Below are 26,795 nucleotides of genomic sequence, written 5' to 3'. Positions count from 1 at the left end.
AAGCCATGCTCTTGTATTTCTCTTATAGCAGCACTAGATAACTAACACAATGACTAAGATTCTCTGGACCCAAGCTATGATCTTTTCAATTGCCTCATATGCGTATGAAAGCTGGGCAATGACAAAGGAAGACAGAAGAAGAATTGATGCATTCGAATTATGGTGTTGGCGAAGGATATTCAATATACCATGAACTGCCAGAATAATGAATAAATAAGTCTTATAAGAAATTCAACTAAAATAGCCCTTAAAAGCAAGGATGACAAGACTTCAGCTTGCTTACTTTGAACACGTCCTCAGGAAAGAATAATTGCTAGAAAAGGACATCATGTTTGGGAGAGAGTCAGCGAAATGAGGGAAGCCCTCAATGAGATAGATTGATACAATAGGCCCAACAATGGACTCAAACATACCAGTGACCATGAATATGACGCGAGACTGGGCAAGGTTTTGTTCTTTTATACATAAGGCCACCATGAGTTGCAGCCAACTCAACATCAACAACAATGGCCCTCATTGGCATCTGTGAGTGGTATAAATCTGCTTGGCTTCTAATAAAAAATTTGGAGGCTTCAGTCTACCCAGAGGTACCTCAGAAGAAAAGCCTACCAATTTACTTCCAAAAATTCAACCATTTAAAATCCTACGAAGCACAGATGTACTGTGACACACATGGGGTCGCTATGAGTCAGAATCGACTTGACAGCAACTGGTTACTGGTTTTGACCTTCATTAAACTATCATACCTTCCCATGCACACCTCTTTCTTTTATATTTCCCAAAATATCTCACTTTATATCATAAAATCGTAGAATGGCTAGGGTGAGAAAGGACTTTAGAATGCCTAATCTGATCTAAATTTACGTAAAGGTGCCTGTCAAATGGCATATTAACAAAGGCTGTTGTTTCCTGCTTCCAAAGTAAATAACATAAAGAGAGACATCAAATTCAGCGAATTTTTAAAAAAAGTGAGAAATCTGTGGGGAGATAGAGGACTGTTTTGAACTGGTTTGCTGGAAGGTTGTGACCTGTAGTTGTTACCTAGACACAGAGTGGCAAGGAGGCTGTGAGAAGATGGTTATAGCAAAGCAGTTTTCCTTCTCTCTTGCCTTAGCCCTGCCCCTTGGAGAAGTCTTTGGTGTCCCTGACCATTGGTGCAGGTGTCCACAGTGTTGAATCAGGGCAGAGCAAAAGCTCTGTTGAGGCTCGGACTAGCCTCAGACTTTAACTCCCCCACCCCTTTGCTCCAACTCCAGAGTGGTGGGCTGCAATCTAGGGGCTCCCTGCTCCTAATGCTGCTTCTTTTGGGTTCTCTAAAGAGAACGTAACAGTTAGAAAATTTGTCAACCATTATACAGATATTTAATTTCACAGCCACAGCTAAAACTCAAACTCTCCATTAGCACTTATTCCACCCTAACTATATCCCCTCCCTAATGTTTTCCTAAATGCTATCTAGAATAATGCTATCTAGATCCAACAGAATGTGGAAATTATCAAACAATATCATTAATATCACGCCCAAGTAAAATTTTGCTGAAGATCATTCAAAAGTGGTTGCAGCAGTACATTAACAGGGAACTGCCAGAAATTCAAGCCAGATTCAGAAGAGGACATGGAATGAGGGATATCATTGCTGATGTCCGATGGATCTTGGCTGAAAGCAGAGAGTACCAGAAAGATGTTTACCGTATTTATTTAATCTGTATGCTGAGTAAATAATCCCAGAAGCTGAAATATATGAAGAAGAACGCGTCATCAGGATTGGAGGAAGACTCATTAACAACCTGCAATACTCAGATGACATTGCCTTGCTTGCTGAAAGTGAAGAGGACTTGAAGCACTTACTGATGAAGATCAAAGACGAGAGCACTCTGTATGGATTACGCTTCAATATAAAGAAAATAAAAATCCTCACAACTGGACCAATAAGCAATATCATAATAAACAGAGATAAGATTGAAGTTATCGAGGATTTCATTTTACTTGAATCCAAAATCACTGCCCATGGATGCAGCAGTAAGAAATCAAAGAATGCATTGCGTTGGGCAAATCTGCTGCAAAAGTGTTCAAAAGCAAAGATGTCACCTTGAAGACTGAGGTGCACCTGACCCAAGCCATGGTGTTTCCAATTGACTCATATGCATATGAAAGCTGGACAATGAATAAGGAAGACTGAAGGAGAATTCATGCCTTTGAATTATGGTGTTGGCAAAGAATGTTGAATACCATGAACTGCTAAAAGAACAAACCAATCTATCTTGGAAGAAGTACAGCCAGAGTACTCCTTAGAAGCAAGGATGGTGGGACTATGTCTCACGTACTTTGGATATGTTATCAGGAGGGACCAGTCCTTGGAGGAAGACATCATACTTGGTAAAGTAGGTGGCTGGCAAAAAAAGAAGACCCTTAACAAGATGGATTGGTACAGTAGCTGTAACAGTGGGCTCAAGCATCATAATGATTGTGAAGATGGTGCAGGACCAACCAGTGTTTTGTTATGTTGTACACAGGGTTGCTATGAGTCAGAACCAACTCGGCAACACCTACATCTAGAACAGGCCCATCTTTCTCTTCGTAAAGGTCACTGTAGGCCTTGACTTTCTAGGCATACGATGCAAATCTGTCTGCCCTCCTCAGACCGCTTCTTGCTGTCATTTGGAAGTCCAGCCAGTTGATAGCAGGAAGATTTGATTCCAGCCTCCTTCTTCCCTGACTTAACTGCCTCTCAGAAGCTGGACAAATCACATAACTTCACTAGTTTCTAGCAGTTTTCTACAAAATAATTTCTGATAGCAAAGTGCGGAAGCAGGTTTACTCTTGAGTGTCTTTTCAGTTTTAGGATCAGGCTTTATATAAAAACACCCCCACCTCTATCTTCTTCTATTCTTTTCCTATCTCTCTGTCTTAATTTCCTATTGTTGCTGTCACAGAAATATCACAAGTGGATGGCTTTGTAAAAAGAAATTTGATTTCTCACCATTCTGGAGGCCAAATGTCCGAATCAGATTGTTAGCCATGTAGATTCCTTCTATGAGCCTCTCTCCTAGTTTCTGGTGACTCCTGGTGTTACTTGGTGTTTCTTTGCTTGTAGACAATCCTCATATGCCATCTGTCTTCCCCTGTGTGTGCTCCTTCTTTGTGTCTGATCTGCTCTTTTTGTAACTGAAATTATTAGATTTAGAGCCCTGGTGGCACAGTGGTTAAGTACTACGGCTGCTAACCAAAAGGTTAGCAGTTCAAATCCACCAGCCACTCCCTGGAAGCCTTATGGAGCAGCTCTACTGTGTTCTATAGGGTCACTTTGAGTTGGAATCAACTTGATGTCAATGGGTTTATTTGTTTTGGTTCTGCATAGGTATGATCTAATTAACAGAACAAAGAAAACCCTGTTTCTAACCAGGATTACATCACTAGGTATAGGGGTTAGGATTCCAATACATATTTTGAGTGGACACAATTCAATATATAACACCCTTCATTGGATTTTGCATATTCTGTGCATTTTGCCTTTGAACTGAAAGATGAACTTCAACTAAAGTGATGATGTAATAAAAGAGAAGGCAGCTACTATAAAACATATTGATTCTTTTTTATTGCTGCTTTGTGTTGTGTGACTCATTATTCAACTTAATTTAGATGTTTTCAGAACAAATAGGGACAATGAAGAATTGTTGTGAAAGTAGTTTAGAACAGTGAAGCCCAGAAGAATCTCTGCTCAAACCACACCTGTTCCACCTAAACACTGATGAAGCTGGAGCAATAAGAGAAGGTTAGGAAAGAAAAACTTAGAAATCTGATGTCAAAGACAACCCCATCTATTATAGATAAAAAAAAGATATATGCCATTAATTCTGAATGCAATTCTCTATAAAATTTTGCATATTTGACATTTCTTATTGTTAATTATTTCCATTATCTTCTTACGAATCCCTTTGAAACATACATTTTGAATTAAGAATAAATATAATGATCAGTCTTTGAGAGGTTTGATTAATTTGTCATGGATTTCCTTTCAGTTATAAAATTTTCAAATATGTTTATGGTGCATCGAGTTATAAAACTTTATAAGACACCCATCTGAAAAGGTTTTTAAAATTAGGTCAACAGTAATCCTTTTTATACCAGTCTACTATAGAAACATGGACAAAACAGAACTCGTGATAAATGTGGTAAAGATAATATGAGTTAAGTTTTCCCCACCCAATTTTAAGCCTTTTTTTTTTCTTTCCAGACAGTGCCTCTCAACAGTAATAAAAAAATATGAATTCTACTTGCAATACCTATTGAAAACCCAGGTATTAACTTTTATCACTCCACCCATCAGTTAAATAAACACTTATTAAGCATCTACTATTGCTTTAATACTTAGCAAATTTCTAAGATTAAAAAAAAAATAAGTAAAACAGAGAGCCTACACTTGAGGGTTTTCATTCTATCATGGCAAGACAGACTTATAGAAAGATGTGGGCAATAAAGTGTAACAGATGCACTGAAAGACCTCTGTACACGGGAGCTGAATATTGGAAAATTAGTGTGTGCTGGCTTTCCAGAGAAGAGGTGTGGTGGAGGTGGGTGGGGGAGTGGGGTAACTTTCAGACAGAGAACAATATGAACATAAGCAAAGAGTCAGGAAACAGCCTGGTGTGATTAGGAACCCGTATGGAATTTGGAATGGCTGCAATTAGTGTTTAAGGTGAGAGCCTCAAAAGAGACCAAGGGAAAGGGGCAGACAGGGACCAGGTTATATAGGATCTTATGGACCTTTATGGAACATTTTAATGTTTTTATAATTTATCAGCTGATAACTTAGAGCCATCATGCAGGGCAGTAGAATGGCTGATGGGTAATTACAGGTGCATTCCATTAGCCTAAAGAGATGATGAAGGCATGAACTAAAGCTCTAGTATTGGGATGAGGAGACAGATTGATGACGTGTGAAAGTGTATTATTAACAGGATTTGGTGAAAGACTGTGGCAACAAAGGAAGAGGTGGTCAGGAGTACCTCCCAATTCCTGCCTGCTGACTAACTGCAGGGAAACATAAAGTAGGAAAAAGAGGATAACATGGAAAAATAATGCTTGGTCCAAAGCTACTGAGATTTAGGCAATTTTGGGCATCTAAGTTGTGACCTCCATTAGGCAGATCATTTCTTATAACTTGTCCTTCCAAAGAAGGCTCAGCTGTCTATAGATAAAACATCATATTACAGCAAATGGTATGCATCAGAGAATATTTTAAGACAAGTCAGAGCTTAGTTTTGTTAGTTAATGGACACCTGAGATACAAGCATGAACACAAACACACACACATGGACGCATCTCAAGAAACCATTCCTAATATACCTAGTAAATATATAAAGACATGGGAATGACAAATATATGACTCATATTCCCTCCCTAAGTGTAATACTCTTACTTGAATTCCATTTTTCTTTCCTGGAACCTGGCCTGAATCTGGAAGTCTAAAATGTGGAATGTGAAAAGAATACACAGTTAGGTTGTTTTCGTCTCTTAAAAGTGTCACAAATTGTAACTCTTTCAGCTTGATTCTTTACCCTTGTGATACTTGTTCTTTCTAGTGAAGAATTTGAAATTTACCAGTATCAAGGGCATATTAAGACTTCATTCCTAGATCATTTTTATTTATGTCTCTTGGCTGTGAGTAGATATGCTGTTGAGGTTATGGTAACCCACTTATGGATGAATTTTAGCTATCCAAATGTCTTAGTACTGGTCATGTGTTTAAACATCTTTTTTTTTTTTTCCATACATACAAAGAAGAATGTTGAGAATCTGTGATGGTTCTTAATTTCCAAATACAGAAGATACAGAAGCTTGATCACGTTACTTGTATATGAAACCTCTGCTATTTCTACTTTGAAAGAAACTATTGACTATTATAAATTTTTCCAGTATGACCTAGAAGTTGGCAAAACATCAAACAAATACCATGTTTTCATTATCATTGGAAACATTGATCATCACTCAGATCTAAATTATTTAATAAATGGCCACAGTGTCTGTGATTTTCCATATGAACTTCATCCCAAAGAATGAGCTTTTTAAATGAGATTCTCCCTAGAAAGCATCAGTAGCAAATATCTGAGAACTGAGGACAGTCTGTGATATTATCAGTTCACAATTTTGCACTTTGTATTTATTCGACAAATGCATTAAGTAACATTTCATAAAAGTCCCAGACAGTAACAATTTGAAAAATAATGTCTTTAAATCTTATATCCCAAACTTGGAATATTACACAAGTTTGATAAAATAACAAACATGAACACTGAATAAATATCACAGATTATTATTAAATAATATGGATAATTTAAATTCCCAATTTTTTTCTTCCTCAGCATGGTTTATTTTAGACTTGATTTATACCAGATTGGGCATCCCTGGCTATTTTAAATGACTAGTTTTTAGGCAATTTACATACAGCTTCACCATTAAAAAAAAATTTTTTTTCTCGTCTTCCATGACACCCTTTCTTCTCTAAGACCTACAACAAGATGGATTGACACAGTGACTGCAACAATGAGCTCAAGCATAACAATTGTGAGGTTGGCACAGGACTGGGCAGTGTTTTGTTGTGTTGTACATAGGGTCACTATGAGTTGCAACCAACTCAATGGCACCCAACAACAACAACAACAGATTCTGGTGTAAGTTTGTCATCAGTAGGCACTTGAATAAGAATTTAGGAGACAATGTTTTAGAAGCTACTAAGAAGAAGCAATTTTTCATCAGAAGTTGAATACATTATTTATGTGGATAGGCTGTCTTCCAACTAGATCATCAGCCACCTCAGAGCATAGTTCTGACTTTCGTTTCTCTTAGTTCCAGCGAGTAAATATTTCAGTAATTTGCATGAAGTGAGCATTCAGTAATACCTTTGGGGATAATTCTTTCTTTTATTCTTTATTTTTCTAAATTGAAGGTAATGAATTAGATGAAGAATTAGGAATAATGAATACAGAATGCATTTTTTTTTTAATTTCAGGGGATTAGTGAAATAGAGGAGGGAAAAAAAAATTGCCCTCGAGTCGATTCTGGCTCATAGCCATCCCATAGGACAGGGTAGAACTGCCCCATAGGGTTTCCAGGGAGTGCCTGGTAGATTTGAACTGCCAACCTTTTGGTTAGCAGCCATAGCTCTTAACCACCATGCCACCAGATCTCAACATAACTGAAAGATACAGCTTCTGATTCAAAATTGCTTCTTTTTAGTAGCTTCTAAAACATTGTCTCCTAAATTCTTATTTAAGTGCCATTGAGGACCTTTAGAAAAAGACCACTCCTACTGATGACAAACTTACACCAGAATCTGTTGTTGTTAGGTGCCAGATGAGTTGGTTCTGACTCATAGCGACCTGTGTACAACGGAACAAAACACTGCACAGACCTGCACCATCCCCACAATCGTTATGCTTGAGCCCATTGTTGCAGCCACTGTATCAGTTCATCTTGTCAAGGGTCTTGCTCTTTTTTGCTGACCCTCTACTTAACAAACGTGATGTCCTTCTCTAGCGACTGGTCCTTCCTCATAACATGTCCAAAGTATGTGAGAAGAAGTCTTGCCATCCTTGCTTCTAATGAGCATTCTGGCTGTACTTCTTCCAAGACAGATTTTTTCGTTCTTCTGGCAGTCCATGGTGTATTCAGTATTCTTTGCCAATGCCATAATTCAAAGGCATCAATTCTTCTTCAGTCTTCCTTATTCATTGTCCAGCTTGATCACATTTCTCATATATGAAACCTCTGGTAGATGGATCTGGATTGAGAAAAATCTACTTATGCTTCAAAATGTGGTTTTGTTTGATGAAACATTTACCCTGTCTGAAAGGAGTTAAGAACCTTCAAATCTTTCCATCTCAGTTTGCTTCTACTGCTGTAACAGAAATACCCCAAGTGAGTGGCTTTAATGCATAGATATTCATTTTCTCACAGTTTAGAAGTCTGGAAGTCGGAATTCAGGGTGCCTGTTCTAGGAGAAGACTCTCTGTCTCCATTCTGGGGGAAAATCCTTGCCTCAGCTTCTCTAGCATTGTTCTAGGTGTTCTTTGGAGAGCTCCATGTGATACCTATCTTCCCCATTTGTGCTTGCTTGCTTCTGTGCCTGATCTGCGCTCTTTTTATATGTCAAATATGGTTAGGTTTAAGACACAACTCTACACTGCTATGGCTTCATTAACATCACAGAGAAAACTCTTATTCCCAAATGGGATTACATCCATAGATACAGGGGTTAGGATTTATAACATGTATTTTGGGGGGATGCAATTCAAATCATAAAACCTTCTATCATCTGTCCCATAATTCAGAGTCTGTACTAACTAAATAACCAGGAGAATATGACATGCCTATCACACAGGTTTAAGTAACTTAGTAAGGTGGGCAGAGTAATATTTTTGTCACACTTGGCCCTTCTCATGGCCAAAATCCAACTGTAATGATCCAGGCAGAAGCTGAAAATTCCATATATAAGTAGAAAGAAAGGGGAGGTGCTTAGGGATTTGTAAGATATATTTAACTTTCTGAGAACTGAAGCTCTCCAAAGCAAATCTCTTGTTAGATTTTCAGAAATTCCTGTTTCAAACATAATTTAAGCAGGGAAACATAGAACAGAATTGAGGACCAGAGAGTGCAAAGTCAGATACATGCATATGCCAACCCTTCACCAGTATGCAGGTTTTTTATTCAGTCTTCCTAAAGCTCATATTATTCACAACTAGAGTAGAGATTATAAAACATAATGCAATTATATTTTTAAAAAATTAATGGATAAAGAGGCTGGAAGATAAGTGTTCAAGAAAAAGCAAGTATTTTATTGCTAATACTGCTACTAATTTTATCACTATTACTAAAGTAGAAGATTGTATAGGATCCAGAAGAAAATGTCACAAAACTGCTTTGCCTTCCCAATAGAATATAAGAAGAGGTGGGAAAGGAACAAAAATCATAAGAAGAAAATAGAATAAGATGAAAAGGTAACAAGGATCAGTTGAAAGGTCACAAAAGGAGAAGTCAAGATGAATGAGTTAAGGTCAGGTCACCAGGAAAATAAAGTACAAGTTTAGAATTGAAATCTTCCATAGCAGAAATGAAGGTCAGAATTGAAACTACTAAAAGTTAAACCTATCATGTATAGAACACAGCCAGACTTAAAGAAGAATAAGAAGTGAAAATAGATCCTAGATATGGGAGATAATCACTAGCCAACATAATCTGTGCTCCTAGTGATATGGGAAACACTGGAGGATTTTGTACAAAGGAATAACATGATCTGATATTTTATTTTGAATATGTCTAATGGATTATATAATACACGAAGAAGATATAAAGCATATGCATAAATTAGAGAATAGTAGAGATGCTTACTAAACAGTTTAAGTTAAGGAACAAAATATTCTGAGTAGCATAGAATCTGCCCATGTGTCACTTTGTATCTCCCCTCTGCTACATAAGAGGTACCCTTTGGAGAAAAGTATTTTCTAACCTTTCTTTATCATTTCACTACAAAAGTACCATCCCTTAGCAATATATTGTTTAGATTTTCTTTTTCCTTTTAAGTCTGTGTAAAGGAATCAAACTACATGTGTTTTCTGAGTCCTGTATTTTTCATTCAGTATTGTTTGTGAGAATCAGCTACCTTATTCCATGTGGTTCTGACTTGTTCATTTTCGTTGATGGATAGTACTCCTTTGGATAAATAGACCTCCATTTATGTATCTATTCTGTTGATGTACATTTGGTTCTCTGAGGTATATATCTAGGGTTATAGACTTAAAAAGTAATCCTACACTCTTGTCTCATAAGCTCCCCATTGCTCCATTTTCTCACCAATGTGTGGTATAGTCCAACTTCTTACATCTTGTCAGCGGGAAGTGTATGCAATGATACCTTATTTTGGTTTTAATTTGAATTTCTCCAACTACTAATAAATCCATGATTCTTACATTTGTTTTTTAGTGGATGATTAAATTACCTTTTTTTGTAACATACATTTTCAAATATTTTGTCCATTTTTATGCCTTTTCAATAGATTCATGGGAGTTCTTTATATGTTTACTTTTTCTTTGTTTTGTTATGCGTGTTTAAATATCTTTTGCAAGTTGGTGGCTTTTCGCTTTCATTATGGTATTTTTCTTTTTGAATCAACTTTCTTAAGTATAATTTATATAAAATAAAATGCATCTGTGTTAAGTGTAGAGTTTAGCCAGCTTTGAAACTGTATGCAACTGTGATACGTGAAATCAAGATAGAAAGTGCCCATATGCCTCTTTTGCAATAAATTCTATCCTCAACTTCAGGCAACCAAAGATTCACTTTTTTAAATATGGATTTCTTTTGCCTTTTCCAGAATATCATATAAATGGGGTCATATGTATGATATGAGAATTCCAGTTATTCCACCTGCTCATCACATTTCACGTTGCTGGTGCTTTACTTTTTATTATTTTACTAACTCTGTAATGGCATTCCCTTTTGGTTTTAACTTTAAAATCTTTGCCAATTTTTGTAATTGGGTTGTTTGTCTTGCCATTGAATTGTAAGAGTTCTTTATATGTTCTAAATGAAAGTCTTCTCTGAGATATAAGTATTGCAAATATTTTCTCCTTGTCTGTAGCTTTTGTGTTTATTTTATTAACTTCCATGTTTTCCAAAGAGCAGAAGTTTTTAATTTTTAGAAGTCTCTTTTTTAAAATTCTTAGTTCATGATTTTTTTGTCTTATTTAACAAAGATATAACGTGCCTACCCAACTTTACATATATTTTCCCAACTTTCTATTTTTTCAAAAATATTTATAGTTTTAGCTGTTATTTTAGATATATGATCCTTTTCAAGTTACTTCCAGTGTATGATGTGAGGTAAAGATCAAGGTGTTTGCTTTTTGTTTTATTCCTAAATAGATATCTAATCGTTCCTGAACAACTTGTTGAAAATGCTATGTTTTCCTCTAATAATCTTGGCGATAGTGTCTAAAACAATTAACCACATGTGTAGGTCTACTTCTAGAGCCTCTCTTCTGTTCCGTTGATCTATATGTCTACCCTTATGTCAGTTCCACACTATCTTGATTATCATACATTTATACAAAATCTTGAAATCAGAGAATATAAGTTCCTCAACTTTGTTGTTTTTAGTAAAAAATGTTTCGTATTTTAGGTACTTTACTAGGCTTATGTTGAAGCTACAGATCAATTTAATAATTAAAATTTTAAGGTATTGAGTCTTCTAATCTATGAGCATGGTGTTTATCTCCATTCATACAGATGTCCTTGAAGTTCTCTCAACAATGTTTTATAATTTAGTGTACAGATATTTTGCATATTTTGTTAAATTTATCTTTAAATATTTTATGTATTTGTATAAATTTTTAATATATTTTCTCAATTTTTTGTTACTAATATATAGAAATAGAATCGAGTTTTATAGCTTGACCTTGTGTATTGTATTCTTGTTAAATTTGCTTTTTGTTTCTAAGAATCATTTCTATAGATTCTTTGGTATTTCTGCATATACAGTCATACCATCTGTGAAACATAATTGCTTCTTCATCTCCAATCCTTAGGTCTTTAATTTCTTTTATTTGACTTATTACTTAATACTGGCTAAGACCTTGTGTAAAATGTTGACTGGAAGTGATAAGAGCAGACCTCCTAGCCTTGTTAATTTTTTATTGGATGTTAGGCAGCTGTTGTATGAAGTTAGCTGCCCCCTTTTTTTAGGTTGAAGAAGTGCCCTTCTATTTCAAGTTAGCCAAGAGTTTATGTCACGAATGGGTGACAAATTTTATCAATTGCTTTTTTTTTCACCTATACAGGTAAATGTATGGCTTTTGTCCTTTATTCTTTTTAAAATTTAAAAGCATCTTTGCATTACTAGGATAAGCTGCAATTAGTAAATATTTAAAATCTTTGAATATATTGCTGAATTCAATTAGGCAAAATTTTTTAAGGATATTTACATCTGTGCATATGAAATTTATCTGTCTACAGTTTGTTTTTTCCTTGTAATGTTTGGTTTTAATAACAGGGTAATGCTGGCCTCATAAAATAAATTGAGAAATGTCCTCTCTTCCTCTATTTTCTGAAAGAATTTGAATAGAATTGGTTTTATTTCTTCCTTAAATGTTTGCTAGAGTTCACCAATGAAGCTATCTGCACTGGAGCTTTTCTTTGTGGGAAGGATTTTAAATATAAATGTAACATCTTTAATCGACATGAAGCTATTGAAACTTTTAAAAATTTAAAGCCTTAAATTGCTTTCTAAATTTTAACAGCATCCTACAAATTTTGATATGTGGGCCATTATCTCTTTGGAGCTCTCTCTGCTCTGCTCTTCTCTTTCCAGAACTCCAACTGCATATATGACATTGTCTGACAGTTCTTAGATGTTGTGTCCTGGTTTTTCCTCCCACCCTTTTTTCCCTTTGTTCTTAGGATAATTTCTCTTGACCTATCTTCAATTTTATTCATATTTTCCTTAGCTGTGTTCAATCTGCTAATGATTCCATTGAAGGAGTTCTTCACCTATAGTATCATTTTTTTTTTATTTCTATCATTTCCATTTGACTTTTTTAAAATATATTTTCCATCTCTATGCTAAAATTCCCCATCTATTCATGCACGTTGTCGGTATTTTCCACTAGATCCTTTAACATATTAATGATAATTATTTTAAAGTCCCACTTGATAGTTTTAACACCTGGGCCATGTCTTAGCTGGGTGATGGTAATTGCTTTATCTGTTGACAAGGGTTGTTGTATCTTGCTTTATTGCATGGATAATAGTTTTTTTGAATGCCACATGTCAAGTTATAGAACAAGAGTAGAGATCAAGGTAAATTGTATTCAAAGCCCGGAAATGGGCATGTCTCTTCTTTTGTTAAGATGCTAAAATATAGAATTAATAGAATCTAGTTTTTTTAGTTTTAGTCAAAAAAAAAAATTTTTTTTTTGCTATCATTATCATCAGGGAACTTCAGCTAATGATTCTCTAGGGGTTGTCTACTATTGCATGTGTTTTGGGTGGGGCCAGTGATACCAGGTTTTTCTCATTGTTCTGCTTCACACTCAGGTTTCAACAGTCCCTGCTTATACCTGTGCTACAGAAGGGGTCTTTCTCTAAACTTTTGTCCCTCCCCTAAAAGTACTCTGGTCTTGCTTACTACTCAGTGTTAGGCTTATGTGGGGGAAAGAGGGAGATTTGTGTTGTAGTGATCCAGCCACTGCCTGAGACAGATGCTGTGTACTTGAGACTCAGGGGTGGGGTTTCCAGAGCATCCCTGCTTTTCCTCCTTGTGGCACCCATACTCTGCCTTATATCTGCACTTGGCCTTGTGCAGGAGAGTGTTTCCTACTCTTCCCCTGTGGTACCTGACCTCTGCTTGGTATCCATGTAAGATCCTGAATTCAGAACAGGGTTTCCTGCCTCTTCCCCAGGAACAAAATGTTTTTGCTTTTACTCGTCCCTCAGAACCAGTGGATGTTTGCCTATGTCCTACCTTTTCCCTAGAGGTAGACTGTTTTGTTTTCTATTCCTCTGCTTGAAAACAAGAGATTTTTTTACCTGGGTCCTGGGTGACAGAGGGTTTGCTGCTCCTTCCCTGGCAGCCTAAGGCTTTTGCTTCTTGTAAGAGAAGCAGAATTAAATAGAGCTCCGTGCCTGTTCTCTAGAAGCAGCTAATCACCTCCTACATGCCTGCACCACTAAGTAGGACAGCAGTTCCCTGTACTGCCCTCAGTATTTTCCCTGAACATCTGGTACACACCCAGGGAAAAGAGCTTGCAAGCAAATGCTAACGCCTCTTGTGTCTTAAAAAAAAAAAAAAAAAAAAAAAACCAGTGCCATCTAGTCGATTCCGACTCATAGCGACCCTTTAGGACAGAGTAGAACTGCCCCATAGAGTTTCCAAGGAGCGCCTAGTGGATTGAAACTGCCGACCCTTTGGTTAGCAGCTGTAGCACTTAACCACTACGCCACCAGGGTAAGCTCCCAGATATTCCAAACTGATATGCTAGCTCACACTGTGATTTTAAGAATTACGGTTTTATCTGAATGCTTCTTACCCACCTGCACGGTGGCCATCCCTTTCTTCTGTGTTGACAAAGGTCAAGCCCTTTCAGTGTCCCATCTCCCCTTGGAGGGCTTTGCTACTCTTGAGAATTCAGTTTACTTGCTCACCTTGTGACCTCAAACTCTGTTGAGGTCAGGAAGAGTTATGGGGTCAGGAAGAGTTATGATTTTGTAGATTATTAGTATTTTTTTCATTGCTAAGGTGAGAGTGACATATTACATTTTAAACCAAAATGGAACTCCAAAGACTATTTTTAATCTTTAAGGAAATTAAAAATTAAAAGCTCTAAATTCTCAATTTGTCTTCAACTGCATTAATTGAATTTGATGATTTTCAGTATGTAAATACAAAGAGGTTCATTAAAGTTTATATAAAATCTAGAAGATGGCAAGCTGTTACATAGCTATTTAAGTGCACGTCACTCTAGTCTCCATCACAAGTAAATGAAATGAAAAAAACCACAAAAAAAATCATGCTGTTTTGCATTGTTTTGTTTTTCCAGAAAAATACACATAAAAAAAGTTTGTCCTCAGCCTTTTCCAATGTACAAAATACTTTTTAGGTATGCTGCTTAATATCTAATGTATTAGAACGTTGCTCCTTCAAAGTCTATGGCAAATGAAATATTGAGTAAAATGATGTAACACATAAAATAATATCACAGCATTGTTATCGGTCTTCATTAACCTAAAGAGTCATAGTTAGAAAAAATTTAGAGATAGCCTAGCCCAATCCCTATGCAATGCAAAAATCTCCTGTAAATATTCCTGATTGTTCACATACCTATAGTGTGGAGGAACTCTCTACTCATAAGGCAGCCTACTCGATTTTTGGAGGAATAGCTTTTACAAATACTTTCTCATATTGAGCCAAACGAACTTCTCTGTATTTGTAAATCACTTGTTCTGATATATCATTCCAGAGCTATGTATGGTAAATCTAAACCCCTTTTCACCTCACAGGGCGTCAGATACTTGAAAATGGTTATGATATTTCCTTTTTCTCCTTTTTTTCCCTAGTGCCATCAACCATCTCTTAGTTGATGCCCATTAAACTGTGAGAAGCCCTGGTGGCTCAATAATTAAGCATTTGGTTTTGAATCACCAGCTGCTTTGTGGCAGAAAGATGGAGAAAGATGCAGCATCTGCTTCTGTAAAGATTTACAACCTTGGAAACCCTAGAGGGCAGTTCTGCTCTTCCTATAGGGCAGCTGTGTGTTGGAATTGACTCTGCGCCAGCGGGTTTGGTTTTTGGCATTAAGCTGTAGGCTTATAGCTTATGTCTCCATACTCTAAGTTCTCCATTGCTGGCCCAAACCTCCTACTCTGTCATTCAAATATTAGATTTTCTGAAATATGACATGCCCAGCTTTCAATTTTTCTTTCTTCTATCTATATGCTCTCTTTGGACAATCATATTCAAATTCTTGGCCACGTATCATCTCTATGAAAATGATGACCAAACCTAGCTTTGATCTTTCTTGAAGTTGAGTGCTAAATCTACTGTGTGCTGTGTCTGTAGACTCTCATATAGTGGATTAGCCTCTTAAAATTTGTAGCTTTTTAGCTAATTATTTCTGTCCAGTCAGGGCGTGTGTGTGTTTTGGGGGAAAAACTCCACGGTTTTGAGTTAAAAAAGTGTTTCTATAAAGCTCTTTTGTATTTGTTTCTGCCTGGGGCCAAAATAATCATAATAGTCTAGCACCATTTTTAATGCAAATTCATCCTGTGGGTAATGTAAATTAATATTCCACAGCCACATATATTATAGGCTGAGGGTTTTTCAGGGAATTCATTTTCTTCACTCAGAGCCCCTGGGATGGAGAGAAGCTCATGGGTCTAGTTTTTTCTTCTCCTGCCCTTTTCAGGGGGAGATCTATCCAAGGCCAGGGATTTGTTCAGAGATCTTAGTTCTAGCTCTGCCCTTTTCCCTACCTCCACCAGCTTGTGTAGCCCTGAGATTTCGGGGCCTGTCCTAACGTGAGTATTAAACACCAACCTGTAGGCCCTAGGGCCCAAATCTAGTCTGATATTTCCCCCAAGCTATTGCAGCATCAATGTTGAAGTTCCTGCTCAAGCTTTAAGTTTTCTCTTTAAGTTCTTGTCACCCAGAAATTTATCCTATCTCTGTTTTCAGCTAAGCTATGCATTTACATTTTTTCCTTCTAGTTCATCTAAGTGTTTATTTGAGTGTATATGTGTGTATGTATGTGTAGGGTGTATATGTTTTTTCATCCAACTATTACTAGGGCTAGAACCACATTGAATTTCCACTGTCTGAAGGCTACATCTACCTAGTTGTCTCCTTGTCAGCTCAAGCTCAGTGTATCAAAATATTAATTTATCATAATCCCTACAAAAATCTTCCCATTTTCCCTGTGTTTCTTACTATAATTAATAACACCCTGTCTTGTTGGTTTTCGAGGTATGAAATTTTGGAATCATATTAAATTCATCCTTTCTGTTGTCCCACATATCTAATTAATCATGAAGTTATTTCTGATAGCAAAATATTTCACGTTATCTTTTCTAGCAATCTGTGAATCATGAATAAAAAGAATATAATAATATTTATCTTTCAGAATTACTGGGAAGATTAAATGAGATAAATCACATGAATAACCTAATCTAGATAAGAAATTCTACAAGGCTGGAATAGTAGGTGACTGTATTAGCTACTGAATGTTTGAAACCAACTACCCACATTTGCATTTAAATTAGTAATATTTATGGATTTTTACAAATTCATATATATCACATACCTGCTCACAATGTATCTATGAAAAAAGAAACATAGCACTTAATATGTACGTCTCTCAGGTTTATAACTTTTTAATTTTGAGTTAATTTATAATTTCTCTTAAAAACTGAAAAATCTGGGTGAATGGATAAATAGTAATTAACCTTTAAAATTTAACCCTTATTCCCTGCCAGGCACATTTTTCTTGTTTGATCTTTACAACAACCCTATAAGTAACTATTACTGTTGCCACATGAAGGTTAGATAACATGATGATGGTCACAGATAGAAAGGGGAAGCACCACAATTTGAACACAGAGAATCTGACTGCAGAGCTGAAAATATTACCTACTATTTTTTTTATGCTGTACAGACTGAGCACACGAATAGCCCAGTTGCTCTCTGGCAAAGTTCTATTTGTCAAATTCAGTCTTAAATGTGGTGCCCAAAACTAAACTCCAGTTCAGATTATATAAAAGAAAATGTGGTGGTAATTTAACTTTCCTTTTATGGAGAATATATGTCTTTTGATTCGATTTAATAATGAAATAGAACTTCTGTCAGCCACATGTTGACTCACATAGATAGAGTTCACACATAAACAGCTGACTTTTTTTTATATGAATTACTCATCTGTTTTTCCTGGAATCCTGATTATGTCTTTCATAAAATTAATTAACTATTCTTCCTAGATTTTGCAAAATCACATGTAACACTTGTTGACAACATAAGCAAAAGTCTTGGCTTCCCAAGAAAGTGGCAGAATGGTTCCTCACTAATATATTATTTGTGTCATGTCCTCATATTGATGTTTTGTTAAGAAAATACCTAGGGTAAGAATTAAAATATTTTTTTTTTTTTTTTTTTTTTAAATTTTTATTAAGCTTCAAGTGAACATTTACCATTCCAATCAGTCTGTCACATGTAGGTTTACATACATCTTACTCCCTTCTCCCACTTGCTCTCCCCCTATTGAGTCAGCCCTTACAGTCTCTCGTTTCGTGCCAATTTTACCTTCTTCCATCTCTCTCTATCTTCCCATCCCCCCTCCAGTCAAGAGTTGCCAACACACTCTCCCGTGACCACCTGATTTAATTAGCTCGCTCTTCATCAGTATCTCTCTCCCCCCCACTGACCAGTCCTTTTCATGCCTGATGATTTGTCTTCGGGGTTGGTTCCTGTCCTGTGCCATCAGAAGTTCTGGGGAGCATTGTCTCTGGGATTCCTCTAGTCGCAATCATACCATTAGGTGTGGTCTTTTAATGAGAATTTGGGGTCTGTATCCCATTGGTCTCCTGCTCCCTCAGGAGTTGTCTCTTGTGCTCCCTGACAGGGCAGACATCGATTGTGGCCGGGCACCAACTTGTTCTTCTGGTCTCAGGATATTGTAGGTCTCTGGTTCAAGTGGCCCTTTCTGTCTCTTGGGTTCTTAGTTGTCGTGTGACCTTGGTGTTCTTCCTTTGCCTTTGCTCCCGGTGGGTTGAGACCAATTAATGTATTTTAGATGGCTGCTTGTTGGCATTTAGGACCCCAGGTGCCACAATTCAAAGTGGGATGCAGAGTGTTTTCATAATAGAATTATTTTGCCCATTGATTTAGAAGTCCTCTCAAACCAAGTTCCCCAGACCCCAGCCCCTGCTTCGCTATCCTTTGAAGCTTTCATTTTATCTCGGAAACCTCTTTACTTTTAATCCTGTCCAATTAGGCTGACCTTCCTTGTTTTGAGTGTTGTCTTTCCCTTCACCCAAAGCAGTTCCCATCTACAGATTGATCAATAAAAAGCCCTCTCCCTCCCTCCCTCCCTCCCTCCCCCCTTTGTAACCACAAAAGTATGTGTTCTTTTCCATTTTTTCTATTCCTCAAGATCTTATAATAGTGGTCTTATACAATATTTGTCCTTTTGCAACTGACTCATTTCGCTCAGCATAATGCCTTCCAGATTCCTCCATGTTATGAAATGTTTCAGAGATTCGTCACTGTTCTTTATCGATGCGTAGTATTCCATTGTGTGAATATACCACAATTTATTTACCCATTCGTCCGTTGATGGACATCTTGGTTGCTTCCAGCTAGAATTAAAATATTTTTATGTTGTGAATCCATACCTGTGTGTGAAAAAAAAAAAGTGTTTTTCTCTATCTCTTCTTGAAATAAATTCTTCTAATCTCCATTACTACATCTCACATACTTTGGGTATGTTGGCAGGAGGGAACAGTCCCTGGAGAAGGACATCATTCTTGGTAAAGTAGAAATCAGCAAAAAAGAGGAAGACCCCCAACGAGATGGACTGATATAGTGGCTGCAACAATGGGCTGAAGTATAACGATGATTGTGAGGATGGTGCAGGAGTGGGGAGTGTTTTGTTCTGTTGTACATAGGGTTGCTGTGAGTTGGAGCCAACTCAACGACACCTAACAACAACAATTTCCATTGGAATGACTGTGGCTCTGGTGACAGAGTTAACATTTTTTGAAAAGCCACCATTTTTACTATGTATACAAAGTACATAGAAATATTGTACAGTGAGAGATGATTAGCACGGACCTGAGGAAGAAAGATATTTCTCACCATAGTTAAGGACAGTACAAAAAAAAGTGTAGGTCAAATAGAACAGATTTTCTTTTTTATTCAAAGCTTATTTAAGAACATGTTTAAAGCTGAGATCTAGAAGACTAAAGAAAATCTCTTAGAACTGTGAGCGTAAAATCTGTGTATAACTATCTTAAGTGCAGTTGGCAATTTTCAGAAAAGTTGGTCATTACTGTAGAATATACTTGTAGTCAGTGATTTTTGGGAAACATTGGTTGCTTCAAGGACAAGACCTTTAGATAAATAACAAACACCTCTATACCATCTACCCCAGTTTGTTCTGAACCCCAGTGTGAATTCGATTTTTAATAAGTTTTTTTTCTCCTGTACACTGATTCCAGAAACAGATGCATTTGAAAACTCTGCATGTGTCTACAGTCAGCTGCCTCCTTTCAAAGTATTTTGTAGAAACTACAGACTTTGTCTCAGCTGAGTTTCCCACTCTCACACTTTCTCTGTCTCTCTTATTTTATTTTAAAATAGGTAATGTTAAACCAAAGCTCATGTCAAAACAAACCAAAGCAAAACAAAAATAAACCAATTGCTGTCAAGTTGACATCAACTCATGGCAACCCCATGTATTACAGAGTAGAACTGCTCCATGGGGTTTTCATGGCTGTGGCTGGAAGTGTATCACCAAGTCTTTCTTCTGAGGTGTCTGTCTTAGTCATCTTGTGCTGCTATAACAGAAATACCACAAGTGGATGGCTTTAACAAAGAGAAATTTATTCTCTCACTGTTTAGTAGGCTACAAGTCCAAATTCAGGGTGTCATCTCCAAGAGAAGGCTTTCTCTCTCTGTCGGCTCTGGAGGAAGGTCCTTGTCATCAATCTTCCCTTGATCTAGGAGCATCTCAGTGCAGGAACCTCAGTTCCAAAGGGCACACTCTGCTCCCAGTGCTGCTTTCTTGGTGGTGTGGTCACCCCTCTCTACTCATTTCTCTTTCCTTTTTATCTCTTGAGAGATAAAACGTGGTGCAGGCCACACCCCAGAGAAACTCCCTTTACCTTGGATCCGGGACATGGCCTGGGTAAGGGTGTTACATTCCCACCGTAGTCCTCTTTAACATAAAATTACAATCACAAAATGAAAACAGCCACACAATACTGGGGATCATGACCCAGCCAAATTGTTACATACATTTTTGGGGGACATAATTCAATCTATGACAGTGACTCTGGGTGAGTTTAAACCACCACCCTTTCAGTTGGTAGTCAAGTGCTTACCTGTTTGTGCCATCAGGGAATCCAGAGTTCATACATACAATTTTAGTAGTTCTTAGTTTTGACTATTCACTCAATGCAAATTGTGGATAGGGCCACTGACAACCAGAGTCTCGAGAACCTTCTTTTTAAATAAAAGCAAGTAACCACATTTTATTTAATTTCATTATCTTGAAAGAGAGAGAATTTGAAGATAAATTAGTGTCCTCACAATGTCAACAACAGTAAGATGTGAATCTTGTCATCTACAGCAAAATGTGGATAGCATTATTGAAGAAGTTAGAAACATATGTGGTGTTCTCGGATGTGTGGAAACCAAACAAATTACAGATGCAGTAAATAAACTAAATCTAATTCTTCAGAGAAAAGCAAAGGTAAGTAACCCTTATTTATTGCACAGTATGGGTTTTAGTAATTATTTTAAACACGAGTTCAATAATCAAGGAAGCAGAGTGAAAGACTTTAGACTAAAGGCTATCTACATGTGTATGTTTATGTGTGTACATAGAATATACTTTAGTCATTTGTGGGTAGTAGCAATTTGATTTCATTATATCAAATGGATTTAGTTAAATTAATAGGCAAATTCTGACACATCTGAACTTTGTAACTACAGTATAACTTCTAAGCGAAACTGAAATCCTATGCAGATGAATGTGCTTAGCATCACGTCTACATGCAAATGTTTGTATAGCCTATTGATGATTCTCAAGTGCCCCGGTGTATGCAGGTGTAAGTGTTCATGCATGTGAACAATCATATACATAGGAAATAAAGAAGAGATCAGTTTTTGTGGTACCTTTACCAAATTGGAAACCCTAGTGGCATAGTGGTTAAGTGCTATGGCTGCTAACCTAAAGGTCAATGGTTCAAATCCACCAGGTGCTCCTTGGAAACCCTATAGGGTGGCTCTACTCTGTCCTGTAGGGTCACTATGAGTCAGGATTGACTCAACACCAATGGGTTTGTTTTTTTTGGTTTCCGGAATTAGCCGTGTACACAATTTCTGACTTAGCATTACAGATGTGATTATTGCCCAAGAAAAAGATTAGGAAATTCAGCCACAATGAATACATTCATTCTTATTATTAGTTTAACAGGTGGTAGAGCAGAAAAAAGGAGCATTGGTGGCTCAGTGCCATGGGAGAAGGATGTGGCTGTCTGCTTTGGTAAAGATTTACAACCTTGGAAACCCTATGTGGGCAGTTCTACTCTGTCCTGTTGGGTTGCTGTGAGTTAGAATCGACAACAGTTAATGTAGAAAGATATATGCAGTAATAACGAGTTGCCACTGAGATGATTTGGACTCATGGCAACCTCAGGTGTGCCATAATAGAACTGTGCTCCAAAGGGTTTTCAATGGCTGATTTTTTGGAAGTGGATCTCCAAGCCTTTCTTCTTGAAGGGGTGGATTTGAACCACCAGTCTCTCAGTAGTCACACGCATTAACTGTTTGCACCACCCAGGGACTCCAAATAGTAATAATAACTAATACTTTATAATACACTGAAACATATAAAATAATTTTACATGTATATTACCAAAACCCAGTGCCCTCGAGTTGATTCCGACTCATAGCGAACCCATAGGACGGAGTAGAACTGCCCCATAGAGTTTCCTCATTTAATTTAACTTTTATTTTATCCTTACATCAATGCCATGAAGTTGGTATTTTAATGATGATTTTACATATTAAAATCTGATGCTTAGAGAGCTAGCCTATAGAGATTAATAAGTGGCAAAAATTTGAACCCAGGCCCCTATTCATACCCCAGTATATGTAAAACTTCGTACGAGAGAGTAGTTACATGGATTCCCTATCTACTGGAAAGGAAAAGCAGAGATGACTTTATCTTGAATATGCCCACCTCAAAATTTTAAAAAAGATTGATTTAAAAAATACACAGTCAGATGGTTATATATAAATCATTGTGTGTACTGCTTGTTATTTCAAATAAGTGAGAAGCTATTTAAAAAATCAGTAATTTCTTAATGTTGGACTTTCTATGTTTTCGTTTTATAAGATCTTGTTTTGTATGAATTGTTAGGCAGTGATAATGACTATAGAAATTCAAATACTGTATTTATATTACCTGAACAGTGATGGTGGGTGAGTCTGAGGAGTAATAGATTTTTATTTTTTTAATTTCTACTTTTTTTTTTTAATTATTCCTTTTGTGTTTAAAAGCAAAACTGACCAATCCCTTTGGTGGGCCACAATTACCCTATCATACAGCCCTGCTGAATCACCTGGGCGGGAGTTATAAGATCATGGCTAGAAAGGCCACATATAAAAGTAATTAATCACACCACAGCTTGTTTTTTTTTTTATGGGCCTATCTAATCTTTGGCTAAAGGATGAGCGTCAGGAGTGACTTCATACTTAGCTGTAAGGGTGTCCAGGGGCCATACTCTTGGGATTTCTCCAGTCTCTGCCAGACCAATAAGTCTGGTCTTTTTTTTTTTTTCGTATGTTAGAATTTTGTTATACATTTTTCCCCAACTCTTCCAGGACCCTCTATTATGATCCCTGTCAGAGCAGTCAGTGGTAGTAGCTGGGTACCGTCTAGTTGTGCTGGACTCAGTCTGCTGGAGGCTGTGGTAGTTGTGGTCCATTAGTCCTTTGGACTAATCTTTTCTTTGTGTCTATGGTGTTCTTCATTCTCCCTTGCTTCAGATGGGGTGGGACCAATGAAGAATCTTAGATGGCTGTTCACAAGCTTTTAAGTCACAAGATGCTACTCACCAAAGTAGGATGTAGAACATTTTCTTAAAAATTATGTTATGCCAGTTGAGCCAGATGTTCCCTGAGACCGTGGTCTCCAACCCTCAGCCCAGTAATTTGGTTTAAGGAGCAAGAGATTTTAAAGATAATCAATGGTTTAAAACTAAAAACACAAAACATTGAAGAAATCGAAGTTTTATAATGTATCAATAAATCCCCAAATTCAGTGTCTGAGACAGATGTGTGTTTATTTCCCTAAATCTTCCTTAATGCCCTCCAATTAGCAAAGGAGAATTTTGAAAATGAAATGATTATGTAATTTCCAGTACTATTTGTGTGTGTGGATATTAAGATCTATGAATTTCACAAATGATGACAAGCTAAGAAACCTGATGGGATCACATTTAATCTGATTATATGTTTCTATTTTGTGTTAGAGTGGAAAAATTATACCATAATCTTGAAAGGTATACGACCAAAATGATTTCAAAAATATATACATATTTGTGGTGAACTCAAAAACTTGTGAACTAGATATTGCTGAGGAAGAGCCTTCTAATAGCTGAAGTTAAGTCAGGATAGCAAGGTAGTAAGAATTAACTCTTCACAAGCAAATAATTTCTCCTAGATTATCACATTTTGGAGACATTACAAGTAACTAAGGTTTATATTAAAATACAAAGGAGTTGAGATTTAGAGTCATACAAACGATGATTCAAAATCTACCACTTTCTGACTGGTACTCTTTTGGAAAATTAATTCACTTCTCTGAGTTTCAGTTTTCCTCATCTCTAAAGAAAAAATAAATAAATAAATAAAACATAATTTACAGGGCTCTTGGGAGAATTCTAAACCAAAACTCGTTGCCATCTAGTCAATTCCAACTCACAGTAACCCCGTAGAACAGAGTACAACTTCGCCGTAGGGTTTCCAAGGAGCGGCTGGTGGATTCGAACTACCAGCCTTTTGGTTAGCATAGCAGCTGAGCTCTTAACCACTTGGCCACCAGGGTATCTTTGGGAAAATTAAAAGTGTTAAAAATGGCCCAGATAATAGTGTAATCAATGAGAATCATTGGTGTGGATGGTGTTGGCTGTAGTTTTTGGGAACCTTCCCCATTAGGTCAAGATGAGGGTTTGAATCCACACAGGCACCAGTTAGGTGCCCATTATCTCCTGCCATGATGATAGCCTGCCTCATCACAAATGTGAGGCATCGCCAGAGGAGGAGGCCAGGTGTACAAATGTGGACATGTGTCTTCCCTCTGTTAAGACTGCTTGGTAGTTTTCTAAATTTACATTCAGCTGTTGGTGGATCAGTAGAAATAAATGGTCAAAGAATGAGGCAAGTCTAATTTCAGGATGAAGCACTTCAAATAATACTAAACTATTACTACATATAAAGAGCTTTAACCTCAAAATGCTCATTTTCTGAAACTCCCTAAAGGAATGTACAAAAATGCCAATTTTTCACAGAAATATTGAACTTTCTATCTGAAGCCAAGTAATCCCTTCATGCAGAAATTATATTTGTCTTAGGAAAGCTATGAACAGTTACAGTGCTGAAGAAAAGTTCGTATTCACATTTCACATCTCTCTGTCGTTATAAGCACTAAACAGTGTATAATATTTTGTAGTTTGTGTAATCATGTGTATATTTAGTTATCTTGTATTTTGATAAAACTGAGATAATTGTCATGCATGGAAATGAAAAGAAAAAAGAAGAGTTGACAGTTATCAGTTTTATTTAATATGTGTCAGTGACCAAAACTGATAATTCAGTTGCCCTCGAAAAACATCCTAGTTATTTTGGGAAGACTTTAAAAGTTCACTTATTCTATGTTATCTGCATTTGTACTTTTCTGTTCATCTCTTCTTCCCCTAGAACTTAACAGTACCCCAGCTATATACAATCACTGGCACAAGTAATAAATATATTTTACAGAATTTATGCAATACTCAACTCAGTTAACAATGCCAAAGTAATTCAGTCTGTCCACCCACTCTGAACCTAAAAGTAAAGACTGAGAAATAGAGGTCTTCTGCCAACAAATTCTGAAATTTGAGCAGCTTTCCTTTTTCTTGACTACATTTTGGTCAACTTGCAAGAGACTATTTCCTGCCTTACGGAGAAGAAATTAGGTATTTACTAAATATAAGTTCTGGCTAGATAAAGAATTATATCACACATGCAGCTATACTTCAGTTCATGTTCCCACCCAGCACTGGAAACAATTTTCCATCCTTTAAACTACATTCCAGAAGCTCACATAATATATTTCCATTAAGTGCTCACACAATAAATGAACAACAAAATGAAAAATATGACTTTTGCATTGTGGCGTAGTGAATGCCATGATGATTTTATAATACAAACCTATATTGCTGAATAAATTGAATTCTAGCTAAGTCTGGCTAACTAACATCTTTAATAAGGTGAAGCTCTAATGTGTCGTTGTTAAGTCAAGAGGCTGTAACCCTACTCAGCTGCAATATTTGCCTAACATAAATGATTCTGAAAAGTCATGTGTCTGATGCTTTTAAGGGAAAAGCTATATACTCATTTATTCAAATTTTAAATATGATATAAATTTCCCCTTTCTAAAGCAAATTCTTTTTACAGCAAATTCTTTGTTATAGGAAAACAGCCGTTCCCTAATTTACTGTTTGAGAGATCTGGCTTTTAATTAATTGGTTCACCTTAAAAGCAAACTTCTTAAAGCAAAATTTTAAGAAATTAAGAGCCAATTAAAGCAGATGTTGTAAGAAAATTGAATGTTCTTTTGGACCGAAATCTTACTTTTAGTGAATCTGTGGATGGCTTTATATTGTTTTCAAGACAATGAAGTTATAACTATCAAATCCTAAACCACCAAAGAATTCTAGGCTTCCAACCAAGATAAAAATAAGTGAAACCATCATATTAATGGACATAAACTTAAATAACGACAAAAATTACTTTATTGATAACAAAAAATAAAATTTCTGATTATGTTTTTTAATTCAGGATATGATACAAGGTGTATTATTTTCCCTAAGCATTAGACTACCAGTATTTTTTAAATTCTCTAAAAAAAGAAAGAAGTGAAACTATGAGGAATCTGTATGGTGTTGCCCACTCCCATCCAGCCCTCTTTTCAGTGCTGCCCAAAGTCTGCATCTGAGTGACTCTTGATGATAAGAACTGGACATATACTAAGCAAAGAAAATTAGAAATGTACTTGTAACAAAGGATTAGTTAGTGTCATGAAATGGGGATTGAGCTGAGGTAATATCAATAGAACTGCTGAAATAATACTGAAAAAATTGGAGCTCTTCTTACAAATTTCTTTTTTTAAAAATCAACCAAGATTGTTCATCACAACCTTCGCAAAAGTTTTTTCTCTTACAATTTAGATTTTCTTCATTTAATAAGCAAAATTGAGGTAAGG

General features: G+C 36.5%; 1 protein-coding gene across 2 annotated transcripts in view; it reads left to right on the top strand.

Annotated features, from left to right (window-relative positions):
* Positions 1-26,795, top strand: part of PIK3C2G (phosphatidylinositol-4-phosphate 3-kinase catalytic subunit type 2 gamma) — a 389,187-nt gene that overhangs the window by 63,733 nt on the left and 298,659 nt on the right. For both annotated transcript variants that reach the window (XM_064284537.1, XM_064284535.1), the window contains exons 7-8: positions 4,235-4,298; positions 20,892-21,014. In XM_064284537.1, the coding sequence (XP_064140607.1) occupies positions 4,235-4,298; positions 20,892-21,014 (187 nt within the window). The remainder of the gene's footprint in view (positions 1-4,234; positions 4,299-20,891; positions 21,015-26,795) is intronic.

Source organism: Loxodonta africana, chromosome 4, assembly GCF_030014295.1.
Source record: "Loxodonta africana isolate mLoxAfr1 chromosome 4, mLoxAfr1.hap2, whole genome shotgun sequence".
Lineage (NCBI taxonomy): Eukaryota > Metazoa > Chordata > Mammalia > Proboscidea > Elephantidae > Loxodonta > Loxodonta africana.
This window is presented reverse-complemented; position numbering and strand designations above follow the sequence as displayed.